Source organism: Chanodichthys erythropterus, chromosome 20 (genome assembly GCF_024489055.1).
Source record: "Chanodichthys erythropterus isolate Z2021 chromosome 20, ASM2448905v1, whole genome shotgun sequence".
Taxonomy (NCBI): domain Eukaryota; kingdom Metazoa; phylum Chordata; class Actinopteri; order Cypriniformes; family Xenocyprididae; genus Chanodichthys; species Chanodichthys erythropterus.
In genome coordinates, this window is record NC_090240.1 from 3350753 (window position 1) to 3371824 (window position 21072).

The window sequence follows — 21072 nt, forward strand, 5'->3', positions numbered from 1 at the left end:
CCAAAACTTTTCTTGCCATTGAAACATAGCAGCTATAGAAAAGAGGAAAAAACAGCTGTTGCACTTCAGTTCTGAACAATGTATCTGGAGCTCAGATGATTAATATGTGTGTAAAGTATGTGTGTCTGGATTAAAAACAAAACAAAACAGACCCTCAGGAGTATGAAGGATCATTTTTTTGTCTCATCAACCTGAAATAAAGTACAGTAGCACTGTTTAATCAAAGTTGGTTTTGCCCCTTAAACTGCTGAATGAAAGAGTATATTATATAGGTAAAATAAGTCCTAGCTGAGAACTAGTTGGCATGATGGAAAAATGCACCTCCTTTGGCAGATGTGACATTTTTTCAGCTCTTTTCTTGAGGTTTTTGGTGATGTTGTTGATCACTCCAAGACACTGTGCCCATGACACACCTCTCACGCCAACGTCAAACTGGGGGTACATCTCGGCCAGAAACTCTAAACATACACACAAAAGTATAAAAAGAAAAAGGTCCCTGCTTGAAAACCATCAATATTTTTTAAATTCCATTAATAATGCTAATGGTGCACAAATGACACACATTTAAATTTAGGACTAAACTTTCCTGGGAAAAAAAACCTTGATTCACAAATTCTTCCTTAAAAGTTTAAGTATATGCTTTTTTATTTGAAATTATAATTTTGACTTTATGCATAAAGGATTGGTTCACTTTCAAATGAAAATTACCTCAAGCTTTACTCGCCCTCAAGCCATCCTAGGTGTATATGACTTTCTTCATTCTGATGAACAAAATCGGAGAAATATGAATATCCTGACGCATCTGAGCTTTATAATGGCAGTAGGCGTTACCAAATGAGTATGAGCTGAAGAAATCGTCTCCGTCCACATCCATCCATCATAAACATGGGGGGGGGGGGGGTTTAATAAAGGCCTTCTGAAGCGAAACGATGCGTTTGTGTAAAAAAAAAAAAAAAAAAAAAAAAAAAAAACCATATCTAACAAGTTATGAAGTAAAATATATAGCTTCCGCCAGACTATTATAAATATTATTATTATAATATTTCTCTGATTGTGTTCATCAAAAAGAAGAAAGTCATATACACCCAGGATGGCTTGAGGGTGAGTAAAGCTTGGGGTAATTTTCATTTGAAAGTGAACTAATCCTTTAACAAAGGTAAAGTGGCATGCCGTGTGCAATTTTGCAACAAATAAAATAGTTTGGGAGCACTGACTAAATACTTTTTGCACACAACATGACATTGCCCATTTATAAAATAAATAAATAAATACATCTATAGATTAATATTTAATTTGACCTTGTGAAGTTGATGAACAATGATTTCTGGTTAAGCATCAAATATTACTGACCATTTCATGGAGAAAAAAGAAAATCTAGAAGAGACTATTTACCTCGAAGGGCTTCTATTTTGTTCGGGTCGAGTTGCTGGATGCCCTTTTCAGGGTTGCCTGTGATCGCACTGCATGACAGTGTGCTGATGGGGAAGAGCGCATGAAGCACAGGCTCTACAGCCTTCTGGGGCTCCACCTCCTTAAACACCTCCTTGTACACAGACAATGGGATCCACACTTTTCGCAAGGGGCTCCCGATCATAACTGAGGGGGAAAAAAAGAAGACCATTCACTAATAAATTTCTTATACCACTGGTACTTAAACCAAAAATATTAAACCAAAGTAAAATTTTAAATTGTTTCCATTTTTTGTTTTGTTTTTGATATTAAAGTCAAAGATATGAGTCAAAGCAGTAGTTTGGCGTACATTTTAAGTTAGTGTATTGTAACATGCAAGAAGAGTTTTGTTGACTTCTTTTATCATTTCACAACATTGCATGTGCCCTTCAAGTCAAGTTGGAGCAGAAAGCAAGTTTGTAGCGAATGGTGTTAAATCACTCAACTTTCAGAGTTTACTTCACATTTAGAGTGCTTTCACACTGGCAGTTTAGTTTAAAATGGCATGGTTCGCATGAAATTGGTGAAAGCTATCACGCGGACACGGGAGTGCACCAGGGTACCGAACCCAACACATAGGAAACCCTCAAAAACAGACTTTCCTGCATTAATTTATAGACTGGCTGTGCTATAAAGGAACATAGCCATAGAAAATGGTATCCGTTATTACTGTTTGTTGTATTGTACTCAGTATTGTAGTCATATGTTTTATGATACATTTAATGCAATTTCAATTATGCCATGTTTAGTGTCTATGGGTTCGTATCGAGGAGATTCAAGTGCTTGTGTATATGATATGTCGATACCCGTGCAACAAATCAATATTACAAGATTCTTTAATAGTTTATTCTTAAACAACTCAGGCAGTTCAGTCAGGCTTGAAGATAAGAGCCATGAACTCCCCCACCAAGGAAGTTCCCGCTACAGAAGTTCCACTTTGCTCATTGGTCAGTTCCACCCAAAGAGGTGTGGTTCCTCCCAGACCTTAAGAGAAGACGCACAACTCTGCCTCTCTCTTTTGCTTCTTTGGGACGGACTGAAGAGACCCCTTGTGCTTCAGGCCTCTTTAGGCCAAGGCCTATGGGCCTTCAAGGCCTGTAATCCTAAACCTTCAACCCCAGCCATGTGCTCCTCTAGAAGAGTGAAAGAACTCTTTTCTTACGACAAGATTCAAACTAACCATGCAAGTTTGTTACTGCTTCTTCGTTCAACACAGAAGACATTGATTGCAACTTCAGTACCACGGCAACAATATACCCAGACGCTCTTCAAAAAAAGAGCCTAATGGAAGTATCGTACAATATACTAAACTGCTGCTGGTTATTTAAAATTGTGAACCTCCTTTATTAACAAGGGTTTTTATGATGAATACTGATGATTCTTTCCTGGTTTTTGGTTTCTTCATAGCTCCTACTGTTTCCCACTTCCAGTTTTACTCTTATAATTTTACCCATTTATGTGAGACTTGCGTGTATGTATGTTTGTGTTTGTTAGTTATGTATTCGTGATTTAGTTAGTAAAACTTGTGCACAATACATATTTGGTTCTGACTTCCCGTCTGTGAATAAATTGGCTCTTAAATGATCAGATCTTGACTACATGCTCTGAGTAGTACTGTACAATAAGAATGTTGTTGCCCATCACCTGGGAAGAAACATTTCTAAGAATTAATAAACAATTAACACTGAGTGTTCATTGGCCAAACAGGTTAATTGATTGTAATATTAAATTTTATTACATTAAGTTAATTTGATTATTAACTTACTTTATTTATAACTAGTTATGATTAATTATCATTTATTTTGAGCTTACATCACTACAGTGGTGTTGATTTACTTTTAATATGAGTGAGAGTGAGCATGCAGTGTAATCATGCAAAGTGAGTGTAATCAGAGTGGCAAATGAATGGCTCCCAATTAGTCTACTCAAAAGAGTCCATTTGCACGCAGCAGAAAGCTGCCTTCATGCGACACATACAGTAAAGGCAAGTGTCGTTCACTCTGCTGCACATATCAACAAATTAACAACAGAATATTGACCCTCGTTCTCTGTTCTATCATGCGGCATACACATTTGTGATGCAAGATGAACACAAATGCGTCGGGATTCAACAGAATCAAGTGAGTGTGAAACGCAGTGTGATCAACCCTGAAGGGGCACCAGGACAATCGCTCTGGCATTCGGACAGAAGCAACGTGCCCAGTGTGAAAGCCCCCTTAACTTGTGATGCCATAGACAGGGTTCCTACACATTTTCCATTTCAAAATTCCATACTTTTCCATACTCAAATGTCCAGACCTTCCAAACGATTTCTGCCATTGGTAAGCCTCGGTCTCCTTTTCTGTTTTCTCTTTTACATGTTTATAGTCCGGGTCCTACAGTCTTTTAGTGATTTTTAAATTAGTGTTTGATTGTTGAAGTTTTGTATTTAGTAATCACGTCTAGGCCCTTCTCTTCTTAAAACCACATACCTGTGTGACTTTTGTTAGGGATTAATCTACAAGTACTAATATATTCCCTGTTTAACAGGGTGACATAGTGACTTAGTTTGTTTCCCTTTCAGACCATACCACTTGCTACATAAGTGTAAATATTTAATTTCTCTATTAAATCTATACATTTACTTTATAGACATCCTTCTGTGATTTATCCATTCTGGTCAATGTTTGCTCTGTTGTTGGTATTAGTTGCTGGTACTGAAGCAGTTGCTGGTACAAGTGCAGTATGATAGTTTTAGTCTTCAATATCCCTTCAGTATCTAATATTTTAGTAATGTTGAACTTTCTAAACATATGTGCAAATTGAAGAGTGGTGAAAAAAGTGATGTGTATGAAGTAAATAGTTGTAGGGGGGTCTGGGGGCATCCTCCCCCAGGAGAAGATTTTTGTGATTTCAACATGTAAACGAAGCATTCTGGTGCACTCTGACGAGAAAATAAATGGAAAAAAACAACATGAAGTAAACAAGTAAAAATAAATAAATAAAAATAAATTGGCACTAGGTCTGTGCATTGACAAATTTCACAACTCAATGCGATATTGATTCAGAAGCTTGCGATTTGATTTTGATTTGATTCAGTATTTGTTAATTTGGGGCCTATTAGGTACAGTACATGGCAAATTTCCTCAAAGAAAAAATCTCAACCAATGCTGTAAACTGTACAGGGAACCACAGCTGGTACATCATTATAATAATAGGTTAAAATGGATTTGTAAGCTACTTACATATAGGCTAAATTACACATAATGACATTTTTATAATAATTTTTTAATAAATCTTTCTTGTCAATTAGTTTTCTCCTCTTTTTTTTTTTTTTTATGTAGGCTAAACATTTAAATGGTGGCTGTCATAAAATGGATTTATACATTCAGTATCGAAGCACATGTTAAGTACAAATACAATGAATATCCAATACCCTAAAGTGCATATATTTGGCAAAAATGCTCCTCTCAAAGTTAATTTTTGTAGTTAAATAACGAGTTTTTGGACATTTAATGGCTTTTCTGAGGTAGGCTAAATGTGACATTTTTACAAGCTATTTTATACGAAACACTGATTGATCAATTGCATGTGACATGATACAGATTTCGGTAAGTTGTACTGCATATTTCAACATACCTTTGGAAGTTCATTTATGTTTATTTTGTGTAAAGCGGATGAGATGGCTGGTTCAAGAGTGCTACAGCGATCTATCATGCCACAGAGCACCAAGAAAGATTGCGACTGGCTCCAGTTTATGGGAAAGTAGCCGATTTTTGATTCTTGTGAGAATCCTGTGACAAGCACACACTCGCCCCGAAAAAGACTTTGGATCTAAACGATTCACATACGTATTTTGATTCAAAACGGCTAATTTTGCCAAAAAGTGACTAGTTTGCAGGTAGTGATAAATTAAAAAAATTTAATAGAGCCAATAGTCTGGAAACACAAATATTTTTTTCATACTCTGATTTCTTTTTTCCATACTTTTCCAGACCTGGAAATTACTCAAATCAAATTCCATACTTTTCCATACTTTTCCAAACCGCGTAGGAACCCTGCATAGATAATTGATAGAATTTTGACATAGAATAGAAATCATTTTGAATTCAATGTTTAATAAAAATGTGGTAACTTAATCTTCCATGAAGACTTCTCCCTGCAAGCACACATTCTTTGAACCTCCACTTTTGAGAGCAACTGTGAATTATCGGTGAAGAACAGCTATATCATTAAAGGTAAATCAAATCTTTTGTTGAAAATGTAATCTTTTTTCTTTTCTTTTTTTTTAAGCATAAGCCAACATGACTTCTAAGATGACATTTCTAAGAACTTGGCCATAAAATATAATTTTTAAAAAATCATTTCCTTTCATCATATCAGTTACTGACCTTAATACCCTAGCATGACACACTGCCCACCAAGTAATTACATCATACTGTCAAGTCTAAACATGTGACGGTATCAAATTTTCTTGCAGCGATAATTGCTAAAGCTTCTATTACAGTATATGTATTATCACAAAATGGCAATTTTTTTCTCATAACAAAAAGAACTGAACACTTAAATACAATAAAAATACAAAATTAAATGTATAAACAAATATTTTGAACAAATTAAAGTGCAAAATAATTAGAACAAAAGGTAAAACTTTACAATAAGGTCTCAGTTAATGTTAGTTAATGCATTAACATTAAAAATGAGCAATAGCTACATTTGTTACAGAAGTTATTTGATAGTACTAGTTAAAAACTGATCAGAGTTAGTTCATGTTAGCACAGGTTTGATTGTAATGTATTATTAAATGTGGAAACTAACATTAACTAAGATTAATAAATGCTTTAAAAGTATTTTTCATCATCAGTTTAAGATTAAATAAGTAAAAAAAAATATTAAGTCTATAAGTTTATTAATGACCAATTTCTAATGTTCCTTGCAATTTCTAAAATTCTGGATAAGTTGGTAGCTGAACGATCTAGAAAGAAAAAAAAAAATCTACTTCACTCTAGACAGTTTGGTTTTAGGCCTAAGTATTCAACAGAAATGGCTAGCTAACAGAATTTATTAAGAGACTTCAAAAAGGCATTTGATACAGTGAATCATGGAATTCTCCTGCATAGATTAAATGTGTTCAGTTTCTCAAAGCAGGCAATCAACTGGTTTAGATCATATTTAGAATCTCGAGATCAGGGTGTTAAAATAAATTTACAAAATAATAAGATGGGTCTCCTCAAGGGTCAATTTTAGGCCCTTTCCCTATACATCAATTATTTACCAAATCTTTGTAAGGAAACTATGATAGGTATATGCAGATGTTAAAGTATTTTTAAAATGCATCCTAAAAATCTGAATAATTCGTAATAAATATTTTATTAAAGTGCCCACGATAACAATACCATGCAAGTTCATTATCGTGATATATCGTATTACCGTATATCAGCACGTCTAGTCAAGTCCATATCCTACCTTTGTTGTCCTCCTGAACTTTAAACGTGGCCTCTTTATTGTTGGGCATCTTCTCAGATTCAACTTTCTCCCCATCCACCTGAACCATGCCTTTCTTTCTTTTCTGCTGATGCTTTGAGCCTGTGTTGCACAAAGAAGCTTTCTTCATTATCTGGGATGGCTGTGTATCATCTGTTGTCTCATCTCCAAATGGCCCTGACATGAGCAAAGCAGGATCAGGAGTTTGAGACTGGCGCTGGGATCCCTTGTTGTGCCCCCGACGTCCACGTCCTCTGCCCCTGCCCCTGCCTCTCCCTCGTCCTGCACCAGGAGGTTTTGACTGAAGGCTGCTGTTGTCAGCTTGCTGAAAATCTGCCCTGTCCAACCCTCGCTTCCATGGAGGAATCCACTGTGGGTTTCTCTGGACTGGTGGACCAAGACGCTGGGCCAAAGAGCAGGACAGCTGCCTTTCTTTAACAGGTAGAGATGCCTGTCTCTGAGAGATGTAGGACACATTATCAGCTTAAGTGACAAAAACATTCTTGGCAAGTATCCCAACAATAGGTTAATAAAGTCCTTTTAAATAACTCAGCAGGTTATTCAGACTTTGTCTGAAGGACTCTGCTGAATTTTGCCAATATGAGCCCTGGACAGACCCCTGATACATGCCATTTATAGAGAATATTGTGTAAAATCCTGATGGTGAGACTGGTGGTGTTAACTTTTTACTGTTATTATTTATTGGATATGTTCCAGTAATCAATGCATAATTGTGACAGACACATGCAGTTTGATATAATACCTCTGTAAAATGAAGTGTTTTGTTTTGCCTACTGAAGGAAAATAAGGCTACGTCCACACAAAGCCGGAGCTTACCCTAAACCGATATTTTTTTTCCTCGTCTCAAAAAATATCTGCGTCCACACGAAACCACTGAAATGACTCAAAACGATGTAGTATACATGCCAGGCTATTATGTGGCGCTGTAATTCTGCCACGGAAATGCACTTAAAGCAGCAAAGAAGACTTGGAGCATGCGCATAAACCTTGCGCGCTGAATACAAACTTTAGCAAAGTTTAGAAATAACACAGCAGCACGAACGCAAGCATGTAGAGTCTGCTATTGCTGTTGTTGGTGCCGTTTTGTGGTGTTAGCGTGTCTGACGAGGGTCGACACATGGGGTGATGACATCATCGGATTGCCCACTCCACACGGCAACGCCAAGCCGGCGTTTTCAAATTTTTCCACTCTGGGACCCGGTTTCAAAAAATTCCGGTTTCACCTTTAGAAAACGCCGGATCCGTGTGGACGAAACGCCTATCCGCTAAAAAATTTGTGCGGTTTCAGTGAAACCCGTCTCCGTGTGGACGGGGCCTAAAAAGTGTGAATAGATAAAAAAGAAAATTCCTTTTGGGCATATTATTGTATTATTACTCCAAAGTACTCCAAAGGTGCACTGACTTACGTCTTATGCTTAATGAACTAGAAGGAAGTCTTGTCTATTTTGTCTCCTAGTTTTAGGGGCCATTTACACAACATTTTTCCCCCCGTTTTGTCCATTCATTTACACGATAACAAAATTTTAGGGGCCTGAAAATGCAAACTTTTGAAAATGGCTTTCAAAGTTACCGTTATCATCTCCATGTAAACTACAAAACTGAAAAAGGTGTTTGTTTATAAAAAAGGTGATGGCATGCGCATGCGTATTACATGTTCAGTCTATAGGGGCATAGTTTTTCTTTACAATGTGACATCAACTACTGGTCTGAAATGAATAATACAGTGCTTTTAGTCATTTTCACAGATTTGTGTGAATGGGGATAGTTGACAACGTTATCGTTTATACAAAAAAAACTGCAAAGGAAAAACTTTTCCATTCTTAGTACATCATTGTCATGTAAGAGTACCTTAGTCAGCAACTGAAATCACCAGTCAGTTCTAGAACTAATCACAACTACTTTATTTGTTCCCCGTTAATCACTAAATTATGATATAGTTCTCAAGCTCTTGATCGGGGTACCCAATTGTCCTGCTCCTGGAGGGCCACTGTCCTGCAGGGTTTAGCTCCAAACCTAATTAAACACCAGGCATGAAAATGGGTCAGGGGTGAAAAAGGTGAGAAGGATATTACCCTGCTAGAGGGGTCCGGGGGCATGCCCCCCAGGAAGAAAATTTTAAATATTCCATATTTTAAAGCATCAATCTGATGCATTTTGAGATGCTTTTTTTGCCAACCTGGGGAGAGCTGGAGAAACTTAACTTCAGCCATGAGTCAATTATTATTATGGCCTCCTTACTAAGTATTATGAAGGGGGATCGAGCGGGAATCTTTATTGGTGTCGATTTTCAGTCTCATTTTAATGATAGGCTTTACGCATCTGTCAATCATCCCCACTTGCAACTTCGGGGAAGAACCTAGCGCTATGATTGGTCGAACTCTTCTTCTTTTGCTGTTGCTTGATTTGAGGACTGTGCGTGCAGAGGCATCACCAGGTTTTTGCGTAGTTTAGAGTGACAAATTGTACCAGCGTACTTTAAAGTCAAAATGCGTATCCGCTATGCAAATTGCGTACAGGTTGGCAGGTCTGCTTAGTGATAGAACGGTGGACCACTTTACCTTCTGCCTTGTCAGTCCCCTCACCTCAAAATCTACCTCCTCAAAAACGGTAGCGTTAGCTAATAATTTTCCACCGGAGCTTTAGCTAGCTGGCTAACGTTGCGTTCTCTCCTGCTGTGTTCAATGACTCAAGCTGTAGCTAACGTTAGCTAAGTCTATGTCAACAGAGCTCCTGGGTAACTTAACTTAGATATACCAGAAAATATTAAAATTATTAAAACCATCACTCACCAAATTCAGTCACGTAAATCGCCGATGCCAGGCGTGCTTTCAGCTTCTAATGGTGGTCTGCACTGGTGATGCAAGGCCCTTCGCATTAATATTTCCATGCAAAATTCAATGCCCCAATGATTCAATGATGACTTCCTTGTTCTATGAAGTCCCTCCTTCAGAAATACGTAACGAGTTCTGATTGTGCCAGCGGTTCCTGTGTTGTGATTCGACAGCAGCTTAGCGCTCCTTGCCTGGAAAGGTCACGCCTCTTACCATAACGTGTGCTGCACATCGTTTTACATGTGGATTATTGTGGTGTTGTGCCGAATGAACACAAAAGACAGTAATGCCCGAGAGACTGAACTCTTTAATCTCCACAAGCAGCGACAGAAAATGTACAACGTTAGCACTCACTCAGAAGAGTACCTCATACGGAAAACAGCCATATACATAAACATAGTCCCCTCTTGTGGCCATTATGTGCACTGCAGTCCAACATTAACTATTGCAGTAAGGATACCACAATTATAATTTTCGGGAACCGAGTTAAACAATAAATTGTAACCATTGATCTCTAAGTACAGCGTCCCTGGGAAGACCAAACAAAGGTGATTGGACTGCGGGATGAAAATAACAGCATTTCGACGACATGGCGACAAACACACTCTACAAACGCAACTCTTGCTCTTCTCCATGGGAGCGCAACAAGACCATGCCCCCTTTTTTGTGTATTCCTGTGGGCGGAGGTTAGTAAAAAAGGAAGTAGAGGGATGTAAGTCCAAACTGGCCGTTCGATGTAGGTGACTTCTGTTAAATAAAATCTCGCTTGGCATTGAACTTTGAGCTTTAAAATTTTACAGATTTTATTTAGGGGTGGTGAAAAAAATCGATTATTGATTAACCGCGAGTATGTTATGGACGAGTATGAATCGATTATTAAATTTTCAAAAATCGATTTTTTATTTATTTATTTTTTTTTTGCATTATTTTATTTTGTAAAAAATGTTATACCGGGAGTTGAACGTCACGAACGCGCCCAGTTCCAGTTAGCAAGCGCGTGTAACGGCAGCCAGAGCAGGTGTGTAAAATGGAAGAACCAGGAACGAGCAACCAACCGATCCACCCAGCCAGGGGCGGACTGGCCATCTGTGTGATCTGGAGAATCACAGAACGGCCGGTACTCCAGGACGGCCGGCGGGCCGGCCCACCACCCACCGCCACGCACGCAGTCATCATCTGTTTTTTTCCCCCACTAATCTGTTTCACACTCCAGTACTGTAGGGGGCAGCAATGCACCTTAAAGTTGGATGCCAGCTGCACTGGCCGTGGCCGCCAAGTAAGCAGCAAAGACGTTAGATCAGTGGTCTCAAACTGCCGGCCCGCAACTGATCTCAAAAATAAAACATAATCCGGCCCGCTAAATTATTCTTATTCTTATTCTCTAGTTGCTACCTGTCTGATATGCAAAGAAAAAGTCGCCGTTCTAAGGGGCATTCACATATCGCGTCCGCGCCGCATTCTCCTTTCCAATGCGCTTTCGCTCCAGTGGCGTCTGTCGTTGCTATGCAACCATGAGCCGCGCTCTCAATCGCTTCTATTATGAGCGCGCCTGCCTAAATTACAGTAAAAGCACTCGACTTTAAGTCACAAGCGCCGATTTAAACCACCGAAACTTTTTCTTTACCTTGACATGTTTCGACTGCAACCTGCAGTCTTCCTCCACCTGAACACATTGTCTTTCTAGAAGAAAATTGTCCAATTTCTACAGTATGTTGGTTCTGATCTACTTCCTAAAGGAAATAAGCCTTTCATTTATTTGTTATTGTTTAGTTCAACTTGATGAGTCACAACACAATGTGATGTATTCATTTCTGTGTTCTACAGAACATAAGCTACATACAAATAATTCTGAAGTTATAACTACAAGACACAGAAAGTGCTTTGAGTTGTTGTTACTCAATGAAAGAGTTAAGTAATTCAGTAGCTGACTTTTTTTTTAATACTGCAATCACTTTGTAGTGTATTTTCGTTTACTGTTGTGAAATGGAAAATCAATAATCGCTAATCGAGAATCGTTAATAATCGAAAATCGACTGTAATCGAATCGGGACTTCAATAATCGTAATCGAATCGAATCGGGAAATCAGACAGATTAACCACCCCTAATTTTATTTATACTCTAACAACAACATTACACACTAACTAAAGTTTGAAACATGGGATCACGAAGAACGGGACCTTTAAGATTTCTTCACAATATTTTACAAAATTTACAACAAATATCTTTTTAAGTAATTAAAAACTTTTATAAGGGTTCATACTATGCAATAGCAGCTGTAAAACCCTCTAAGCCCGAGTTCACACCGCAAGCGCCAGCAGCACGTGAGCATGAACTGCAGCTGCAGAGACTCGCGAGTATTCACACTGGAAGCGTTTGTACAGCGTCACAGCAGCGGCTCAAATGCATATAAAGTGGGCATTTCTTTACAAAGACAGCTATAAATTTGTTTTTATAAGTTGGTCATTGTTAAAATTGATAGTCTTGAAAGTTTGTTAACATGCAAGGTGTACAACACTCACATATAAACGTAAAATAAATTAAAAAAAAGCTTTGTGTCATCCATTGTTGCACACAAATGAGGTAAGCTTTGTGTTTTACATCATCTGACACATGAACATGTTTACAACACAGCAAACTCAGCGAAAAAAGGCAGCAAACTCAGGTTTGATTTGGGTATGCAAGATTGCTGTCTGTGTAATAACTAAAATAATGTTTATATATCATATTTTCTGGCTAGTTTAGTTTTTTATAATATACCATACTTTAACCCAAACTGAATAATTAAAAACAAGTTTAAATGAGTAAATCTTCTATAAATATAATTGTTAATATTAATTTTCTTTTCTGACATACTTCAATTCTTGTTAAAACACACTAGATATACTTATTCTGTGCATTTTGAGCACTTTTTGTGTGAAATCATATTTATTTTGTCCATCAAAGGTGTTTTGAGCATCAGCAGCGCAGCAAAAATAGACCCAGCGCCGAAACGATCACGGCACTGCTGCTTCTGCTCTGCTTCTGCTACGCGCTGCTGCGCAGCCTCTGTGTGCGGTGTGAATGCTCTCATCTGTTAACATGGGAGCCGAAAAAAATATGCGCTGCTTACGCTCTGCTGATGGTGTGAACCCGGCCTAACACAGAGGTCTTCAAACTCTGGTCTAACATGCATGCACAAACATAACTGATGCATAAATATAAGCCCTGGATCACTAAGGGTAAAGGGTATACAGCACCTCATTTGACATCTGTATGTCAATCTTCTGTTCAAGCCTCTGCACTGCTGCATGGAGGAACTGAAAAACAAACAGATGAGATGCATTTAACTTTTTTTAACAAGACCTTGAGTCTGATCAGACATCTGAATGTGTTTTAAAGTTGAAAACAGAAGTTCTTACCCTACAGTAGTTCAGGACCTCAAGCAGTATATTCTGCTTATCCTCCCCGACAACAGATTTGCTCTAGTTTAGAAAATAATTAGGACATCAATGAAAAAGGAATCTGACCTTTACCTGTGTAACAGTGTATTGGTGAATTGGGTAATTTATGCATTGAATGGGTTCATGTATGAACTGAATTAACTAGTGTCAACATCAACACTTTTTATGAGTCTCAATAAACCTGTACTGGCGCATTTGGAAATACTGGAGGCTCCATGGCAGCTAAAGGGCTGACTGCCGTGTTCAGTCCAGACATCTCTACAGGACCTCTGGCTGAATCAGATGGAGGCACAGCTTGGTGGAATGTGTGCTCCTCAGAAGGGAGTCCAGCATTCATGTTCTTTGAAAAGAGAATGATCATTACTGCCATGAACAACATTGTTTATCTGATACTCTAAGTTAAAGGATGACTTTTACAGCCAAGCACATACACACACACAAAAAACAAAACAAAAAAACAGACAAAAGCATTATAAAAATAGAATATAAGTAGTCTATGTGCTATATTCCAGCGCTTCTGAAGTCATACAATACCTTTATTTGGGGAACAGACTGACATTTTTCGCTCTCAAATCTAATTCATACCCACGGTCAATTCAAAACAATAAAACAGTGACTGGTCATATTACATGCAAAAAACAATCATTTTGATATCACCTCTGGTGGACTGAGGCACCATTTGATTTAAGATACAGCAGATATGGGTTTGAAACTGCATAAGGGTGAGTAAATGTACATTTCTGCATTTGTCAGTTGCTAAAGCAATGCTGCAAAAGCTATTTACATTTCACTAGTTCTTGCATTCCCTAGGAATCAAACCCATGACTTTGTTCGTTAGCAACAGTTTCATGTTCCCCTGAGGAAAAACTATATTTCAGTACTTTTGCAAGTGAACACAAATTTACTTGGGAGAACTCAATACTTTTGGGAGAGAATGCAAAAGCATTGAAATATAATTTTTCCTCCAATCTCCTATTTCTTTCCCATTACAGTGTCTCCGTAGGATCCAAATGACCCATAAATGATGACAAATTTTTGGGTGAACTATTCCTAAGAATGTAATGATATGAGTATCTGGCACAATACCCTGTCTGCAACACTACAGTCAAGACTCTGTTTTTGTCTCTGCTCAGCCAGAAAGGTTTGTCGGCTCCTATGGTGTCCTTTTAAACTCCTCCTGGAAGACTGTTTCTCAGGGGCTGCAGAATCCTCCTGGTTTTCTGAGATAGAAATTATAAGAAAAATATATAACAGACCCAAATATGTCCATATACAGACACTTAATGTTACTGCATTAGATCCGAAAATATGAAACCAAACAGCATTTACAGTGCCCTCCACAAGTATTGTCACCCTTAGTAAATATGAGCAAAGGCAGCTGTGAAAATAAATCTGCATTGTTTATCCTTTTGATCTTTCATTCAAAAATTTCTGAAAAATCTAACCTTTCATTGAAGTAAAACAATTGAAAGTGGAGGAAAAAAAAAAAAAAAAAAAAAAAAACATTATTAAATTAATGTTTTTCTCAAAAACACGTTGGCCACAATTATTGGCACCCCTAGAAATTCTTATGAGTAAAATATCTCTAAAGTATATTGCCATTCATATTTACATTTTTTAGCACACCAGGGTGATCAAGAACATGAAAATGTCCAGCCACGACTTCTTGTTCCACAGGAGTATAAACATGAGGAAACACAAAGGCCAAATTCCCTTAATCATTCATCACAATGAGTAAAACCAAAGAATAAAGTTCTGGGCCCTCATTTATCAACAGTGCATAGAAAAGGTTCTATATTTTGTCCAACGAATGAAATTTAGAATGTGCCCAAGTACAAGAAAATCCGCATTTATCAAACGTGCGCACACAGTTCTTACGCACATGAGTAAGCAATCATTGTTGATAAATCCCATGTGTGCGTAAGTACCATGCTCGTTCACGTTCAAGGTCATTAGCATTCAGAAACGCCTCCAATTAACCATATATGGTGACAAAACTTCCCTTGTAAAATCACATGATTGTGTTTTTTCCTTATCGCAATAATGGCAAAGAGAGCTCTTGCCAAGCAGATCAGCATGATCTTGGAAAACGCGCTCTCCGTGGAGCGCATTTTTTGCAAAGTTTTCCAATAATGCAAGATAAAATAAAATAAAGAAAGTTTACTTAATTTTACTTTTACAATTTTTTGCACACATAGACTATTTAAGTAAACTTCAAATATGAATTTAAGTTACTCAGCTAAGATAAATAAAATTATAAGAAATTTTAACTTGACCAGTTAAAATATAATAATAATATTTTCATACCACTGACTGGCCCTCACGTTCCCCAGACCTGAATCCAATTGAGAACCTCAGGGATGTGACAAAAAAAAATAATTGCCTTGAAACTTTAATTGTAATTATTAGTTACGATTAACACAGTTTACAATTAATAATGTTTTGAATAGCTTTACACAATTGTTTGAAGCAACTGCATGCCATATTTTTATATGAAAATAAGCAAGCTGAAAACACTCTTCCTGAAAAACCTTTATTACTTTTTACTATGGCATTAAGCCTCAAATGTCATTGGTTTGGTTTCTTTTTTAAATAAAAAAAGTAAAAAATATTGTATATGGTATTATAATGTTATACTAAAACTAAAATTTAAAATGAAAAAAAAAAAGACCTCTTAAGATAACCTGAAGAAATAATAAAAAAAACCTTAAGCACACAAAATAATGTACTGTAAGTGGACTTTTTTTGTTTGTTTTGTTTTTTGCACTTTTAAATGATTACGTAATTGTGGCATCGATTAGGAATTTGATTCATTGTGTAGCCCTACACACTACTGACTTACATTATGAGTTGCTGAGATGAACTTCATGCAAGTTGGATCAGCCTGCAGCTTCAGTTTTTTTACATTAATTTTGTATGATTTTTTTTTAACCCAGCCCTCATTGTGTTGATGATTTTGGTTACCTTTGACTGTTGTCATAATTTTGTTATTGGTGAAAAATGGTTTAATGGTCTAACTCCACAATTCAGTAGGGCTGTAACGATATGCGATATGAAATCGAAATCGCGATACGCAGGTCCACGAACCTGTATCGCGATGTGAGAAGGCAGAATCGCGACACACCCCTTCCAACTCCCAGAGTTATCCTTCCTGTCCAGATCCAATGCTACCACATTTTTAAATTACTATAAGTATTAGGGGTGTAACGATTTATCGTAGATGGTGTGTCTCAATCAGCTCTCTAGTTCAGTAAGTGTTTCGGGCACACATTTAATCTTGCAAGCAGGTTTAAACGTTTCTCATGTCAGTCTCTTGCATGGTCGCGTGAGAAAAGTCGTGGCTTTCTTTCACCGCAGTGCACAGCAACAGCTGTGCTCACAGAAAAGCAAAAGACGCTTGCGATTCTTTGCTTTAAGTTCTGTGGCGCCGTTCACATATTGCGTCTTTTCCGCGTGCAAGTCAGTTATTATTTTCAAATGTAGCCGCGCGGCAGGCGCGCTCATAATGGGATCAACGCGGTCGCGACGCGCATGCAATTCTCAACTTCTCAGAATGCCGCAAGCGCACCGCAGGTCGTGTGACAAGAATCAACCGATCAGTTAGCCTTTCCGTAACAAAACATCAAAAGCTCAGCCGAACAGCTGATCATAGCTGTACATGGTGGTTTTTATATCTTATCTCCATCAATATATCTCGTAGTAAAACTAATGCAAGGGCTAGAAACCATTTATCCTTTGCAGAAACATCCTGATCCTCTTGGAGAGCCCAGTTCAAGGTTGCATAGGAACGACCGAAGCCACGGGAGCGCAAGCGCTTTGGAAAGAAGGAGAAGCGGTGCGGCCGCGCCTTCCACGCGTTTTTAGACGCGATATGTGAACGGCCCCTATTCATAATTCTAAGTTCATGTTAAATTTAAAAAAAAATTTTTAGTGACAGACAGCCCTATTCAACTGTTAATTTGAATACAGAAGGTTATTAAAATTTTATATTTATTTATTTTATTGAAATGTGATCTTGTGTGTACAAGGACAATTATTGAAATTTGTTAATGTTTTTTTTAATAAATCTTGTTTGAATTTCAGTTTCATTTTGTTCAAAATATCGTGATACGTATCGTATCGTGAACTCCGTATCGAGATACGTATCGTATCGTGACCTGAGTGTATCGTTACACCCCTACAATTCAGTACTAGAGTTCACAGTCTTTGTAATGCGTTTCAGCAATACATTTGTAACATTTATAATAAGTTTAGAAACGATTCTCAGAATTGACTTTACATGGACTTTAACAAATTACAGAATGTTTATGAAAAAAGATTTTCAAATTGAATATTTCATTCACTGAAATCCAATGTGTTCCCTTATTATAAATTTTGAGCAGTGTAGATTTTTAAGTAAATCTTTGTTTGACTATCATTTTAAAGGTGATAAAGAGGATCTTTTCGTCGACTGAGAAACCAAAGACTGTTACTGAGTTTTTGAAATGAGCGCATGCGTAAGAACAACCGCCCCTCCTTTCAAGGGAACGCTTTACCACCGGCATTCACTGTATCGTGTTAGTGGATTCATTATGTCGGACTCCTGTCTCCGGACAAAAAAAATCACATGCGGTGCCTGTGGAGTGTGGAAAGTTACTGGAGCGCGCAGCTGCGCTCGTCTCTCACAAGGAACGTCATGGCAGTGATTGACAAGCCAGAGGGCCAATCTGCGCACGTCTCTCACAAGGAATGTCACGGCAGTGATTGACAAGCCAGAGGGCCAATCGTTTACGCGATGATCGCGTAAACGATTGGCTTATGTTTTTAAGGCCTTACCTCGTCCACAGATGATGTATATTAATATTATTCCTTTCAGTGCACCTAATAAATAGTCTTTTATCAGTTAGTAAAGACAGTTTCAAGAAATATTGCAAAAATGTATAAAACAAAACATCCTCTTTAACACCTTTAAGCCATGTTGCTAAGGTCATACTGAATATTCTGCTCTTTAAAGTCACTGTATTGTCAGGGTTACTAAACAAAAGGATTAAGCTTTTGAAACTCTACACAACATGCATGCAACAGACATGATATTATAAAGTCTAGCCTAGGTTCTCAGCATAGACTGTATAAAACGGTTCTTAGATACTGTTATTATTTCCTTCTCACGTCACTTACATCACTATTAACTATTCACCTGAACAGTTTATGATGTTTTATGGTATCACTGTAATCCTTGACCATCAAAACATAGGAGTAGACATTACTTTTTCTGGGTTATGTTTGATTTAGGATATATGATACAAAATACATAATTTGGTTATGCTAGAAAGTAAAATGGTTGCCATGGCAAATAAGAGGCATTTTTGCGATGGCTCCATTTCTGAAAATGTTCAGGGCCCCAAACTGGACAAGTGTACCAAAATTAACCCTCTACAGCAAAGCGTTGCCCTCAGGCAATGGAAAGTTTTCTTTAGCCCTATGTTTAGTAAATTTTTCTTTAAATGATAACCAATTAGAAAGATCGAGAAAGTACCAAAGAACAGTTCAGTAAGGTGTTGGAGTCAATATCAAGCACCATTTAAAGGTGGGACGTCCTGTTCTGACACATGGTCACATGAGCACATGGTGTGAGAAGGCAATATTATTTGCTTTAGTAATCTTATTTACAACGACATGAACTGTACATAAAAAATATGTGTGTGTGTGTATGTATATGAAGGTGTAGAGATGAAGTTTTTTTTATTTTGCATGTTCAGAAATTCAGTTTTTCTTTTTGTTGCCTCAGGGCAATGTAGTGTGATAAGACGTACTTTTCGAGGAGGTTTTAGACAGTACCTCTTATTGGCCACAATGTATTATAAGAAGGGAAGATGCAGGGTTTCCAGGATGTGCAGGAACACCCAAAGTGATGTGCAAAAATTGTAACATACACCACTATGTCACAGCAGAGAAGAACTGCTTTTTGGAGGTGTGTACAGAGTGAAATCTTATTACATGAAGTACATTATATGGCATAGCACACTACATGATACAGACCTATGCATGTATCAAATTCAATATATCAATGTCTTTCAAGTGTTTTTTCCTTTTTTACTTAATGATTTCTTGATTTCTGAAATAATATATATATATATATATATATATATATATATATATATATATATATATATATATATATATATAGATTATAATTTTCTCTATGACTCTGTTCCATTGTTGCACAATGTTGCCCTGAGGCAAAGGAAAAAATATTTTGGAGTTTGGGGAGGGTGTGGGGCAAACTTTTCTTTTATCAATAAAATACCAAATGAACCAAAAAATGATGACTTGGGTAAAGTTGGTTTTATATTCGCACATTGGACTTCTGATAAATTCAGACTTTCCAATAAATGTGCAGTAAATTAATGTTTGCGAATTTTAAGCAGTGACATGATATTGACAACCAACGATTGTCAACTTACATTTTTCACAGTCGATCAAAATAGGCAAGTATTGTTTTAATGGCATATTTACTTGTGAATGTCCACTGAATGTCCAATGTAGTGTGACTAACAAGGCTATTGAATACGGATGTCTGAATGTGCGAATATAAAAACAACTTTACCCGAGTAAAATGATGTGGAATATTTTTCTTCATGTGCCATCAACATGTGTGCAGTAGAGGGTTAACGCTTTTATAAAAATTACCTGGACTATTTGTGGTTTTTAAACATTATTGTTTGACATAGTTAATGTGATGAACTAAACCTGGGTGAATTTGAGAACACATTTAAAAAGGTACTAAAATCACCAGAACACTATTGGAAAATAGCTCGGAAAAAATGAAGATATACTACTATAACGCAATTCCTTACTTTAAAACCTTGTATTATAATGTCTTTAGGTTTGAGTGGAAGGCAGGCAGAGATGTATAAGATTTTAAATAATCAGATGTAACGTTAGGTCAAAAAACCCAAACCTCGCTCTCGGATGTTTCTGCTCCAGGTAGAAACTGCGGATGAGTCTGAGAGTTCATCATCATCATCTTCCTCACACTCTGAGGACTCGACAGGAGCGAATATACTTAGATCCATCTCAGTTTCTGGATCTTCATCTTCGAGCTTGACAACGATATATTGATTGTCGCAGAACTTGTTTGTTCCGCCCTCGTCACTGTTTGAGAAACTTTGAGGGCGCGAGTCAGCGTCAGAATGAAGTATAACCTTCATTTTGAGTAACCACGCGGACTATCGAGGCTTTTACAGAGCAAAGTCTTGTTCGATCCTTACCAAAGAATTTGTAGCCTGTTTTTAAGTTTAAGACAGGCTCACGTTCATGAAGAGTGCAGCTAGCGCGTTTGAGTAAGTTAGCTGTGTGTCGAATTCAGTAGGAATGGGCGGATGGATCAATGTTTAAATAGCTGACGTAAATACTCTAGGATATATCCTCATTTAAAGATATCGATACTAGATATTTCTAGTAATTTTAATAATTGTTTAGCATGAAATGAGTGCATATCACAAGTGGCGAAATTAAAAAAATGTACTATGTCGACGATGAGTTTGGCAGGATAGGAACTATTTTCCCTTCCGCCTAGTAGGCTACACATTACAACAGCACGAGTGTTTACCAGAGATAAAGGAGGCATAAATCATTTATGTTCTCTTCACTAAAAATGGGTAAGTTAAATTTGTCACTTAACAACAATAGTTTTTGCAAGGAAGCTTGTTTTCGCCACTGAGTAAAAATAAAAGGTAATGACTTTATATTTTCACATTTCTAAGTTTAACTTTATATCTCACAATTCTGACTTTTTTTTCTTCTGAAGTTACAGGTATATCTTTAATTTGTTTATCTTCAATTCTGAGAAGAAAGTCAGAATTGTGAGATAAAAAGCCACAAATAC

General features: G+C 37.3%; 1 protein-coding gene across 1 annotated transcript; it reads right to left on the reverse strand.

Moving 5' to 3' along the window:
• Positions 1-264: 264 nt before the first annotated feature.
• On the reverse strand, positions 265-20804 carry si:zfos-905g2.1 (uncharacterized). The gene is made up of 8 exons (XM_067370843.1): positions 20146-20804; positions 14292-14425; positions 13387-13545; positions 13164-13226; positions 13002-13061; positions 6895-7369; positions 1393-1596; positions 265-458 (listed from the first exon to the last, which is right to left on the reverse strand). The coding sequence occupies exons 1-8, from the start codon at positions 20393-20395 to the stop codon at positions 265-267; spliced, it is 1539 nt and encodes a 512-aa protein (XP_067226944.1). The 5' UTR covers positions 20396-20804.
• Positions 20805-21072: the final 268 nt, after the last annotated feature.

What these genes read in the sequence shown, in the direction of transcription:
- si:zfos-905g2.1 (XM_067370843.1), bottom strand. Translation starts at nt 20,395, where the DNA reads ATGAAGGTTATACTTCATTCTGACGCTGACTCGCGCCCTCAAAGTTTC. An exon ending in ACATACAGATGTCAAATGAG is followed by an intron (nt 7,370 to 13,001) that starts GTGCTGTATACC and finishes TACATCTCTCAG; the next exon opens with AGACAGGCATCTCTACCTGT. An exon ending in AGTTCAGGAGGACAACAAAG is followed by an intron (nt 1,597 to 6,894) that starts GTAGGATATGGA and finishes TTTCCCCCTCAG; the next exon opens with TTATGATCGGGAGCCCCTTG.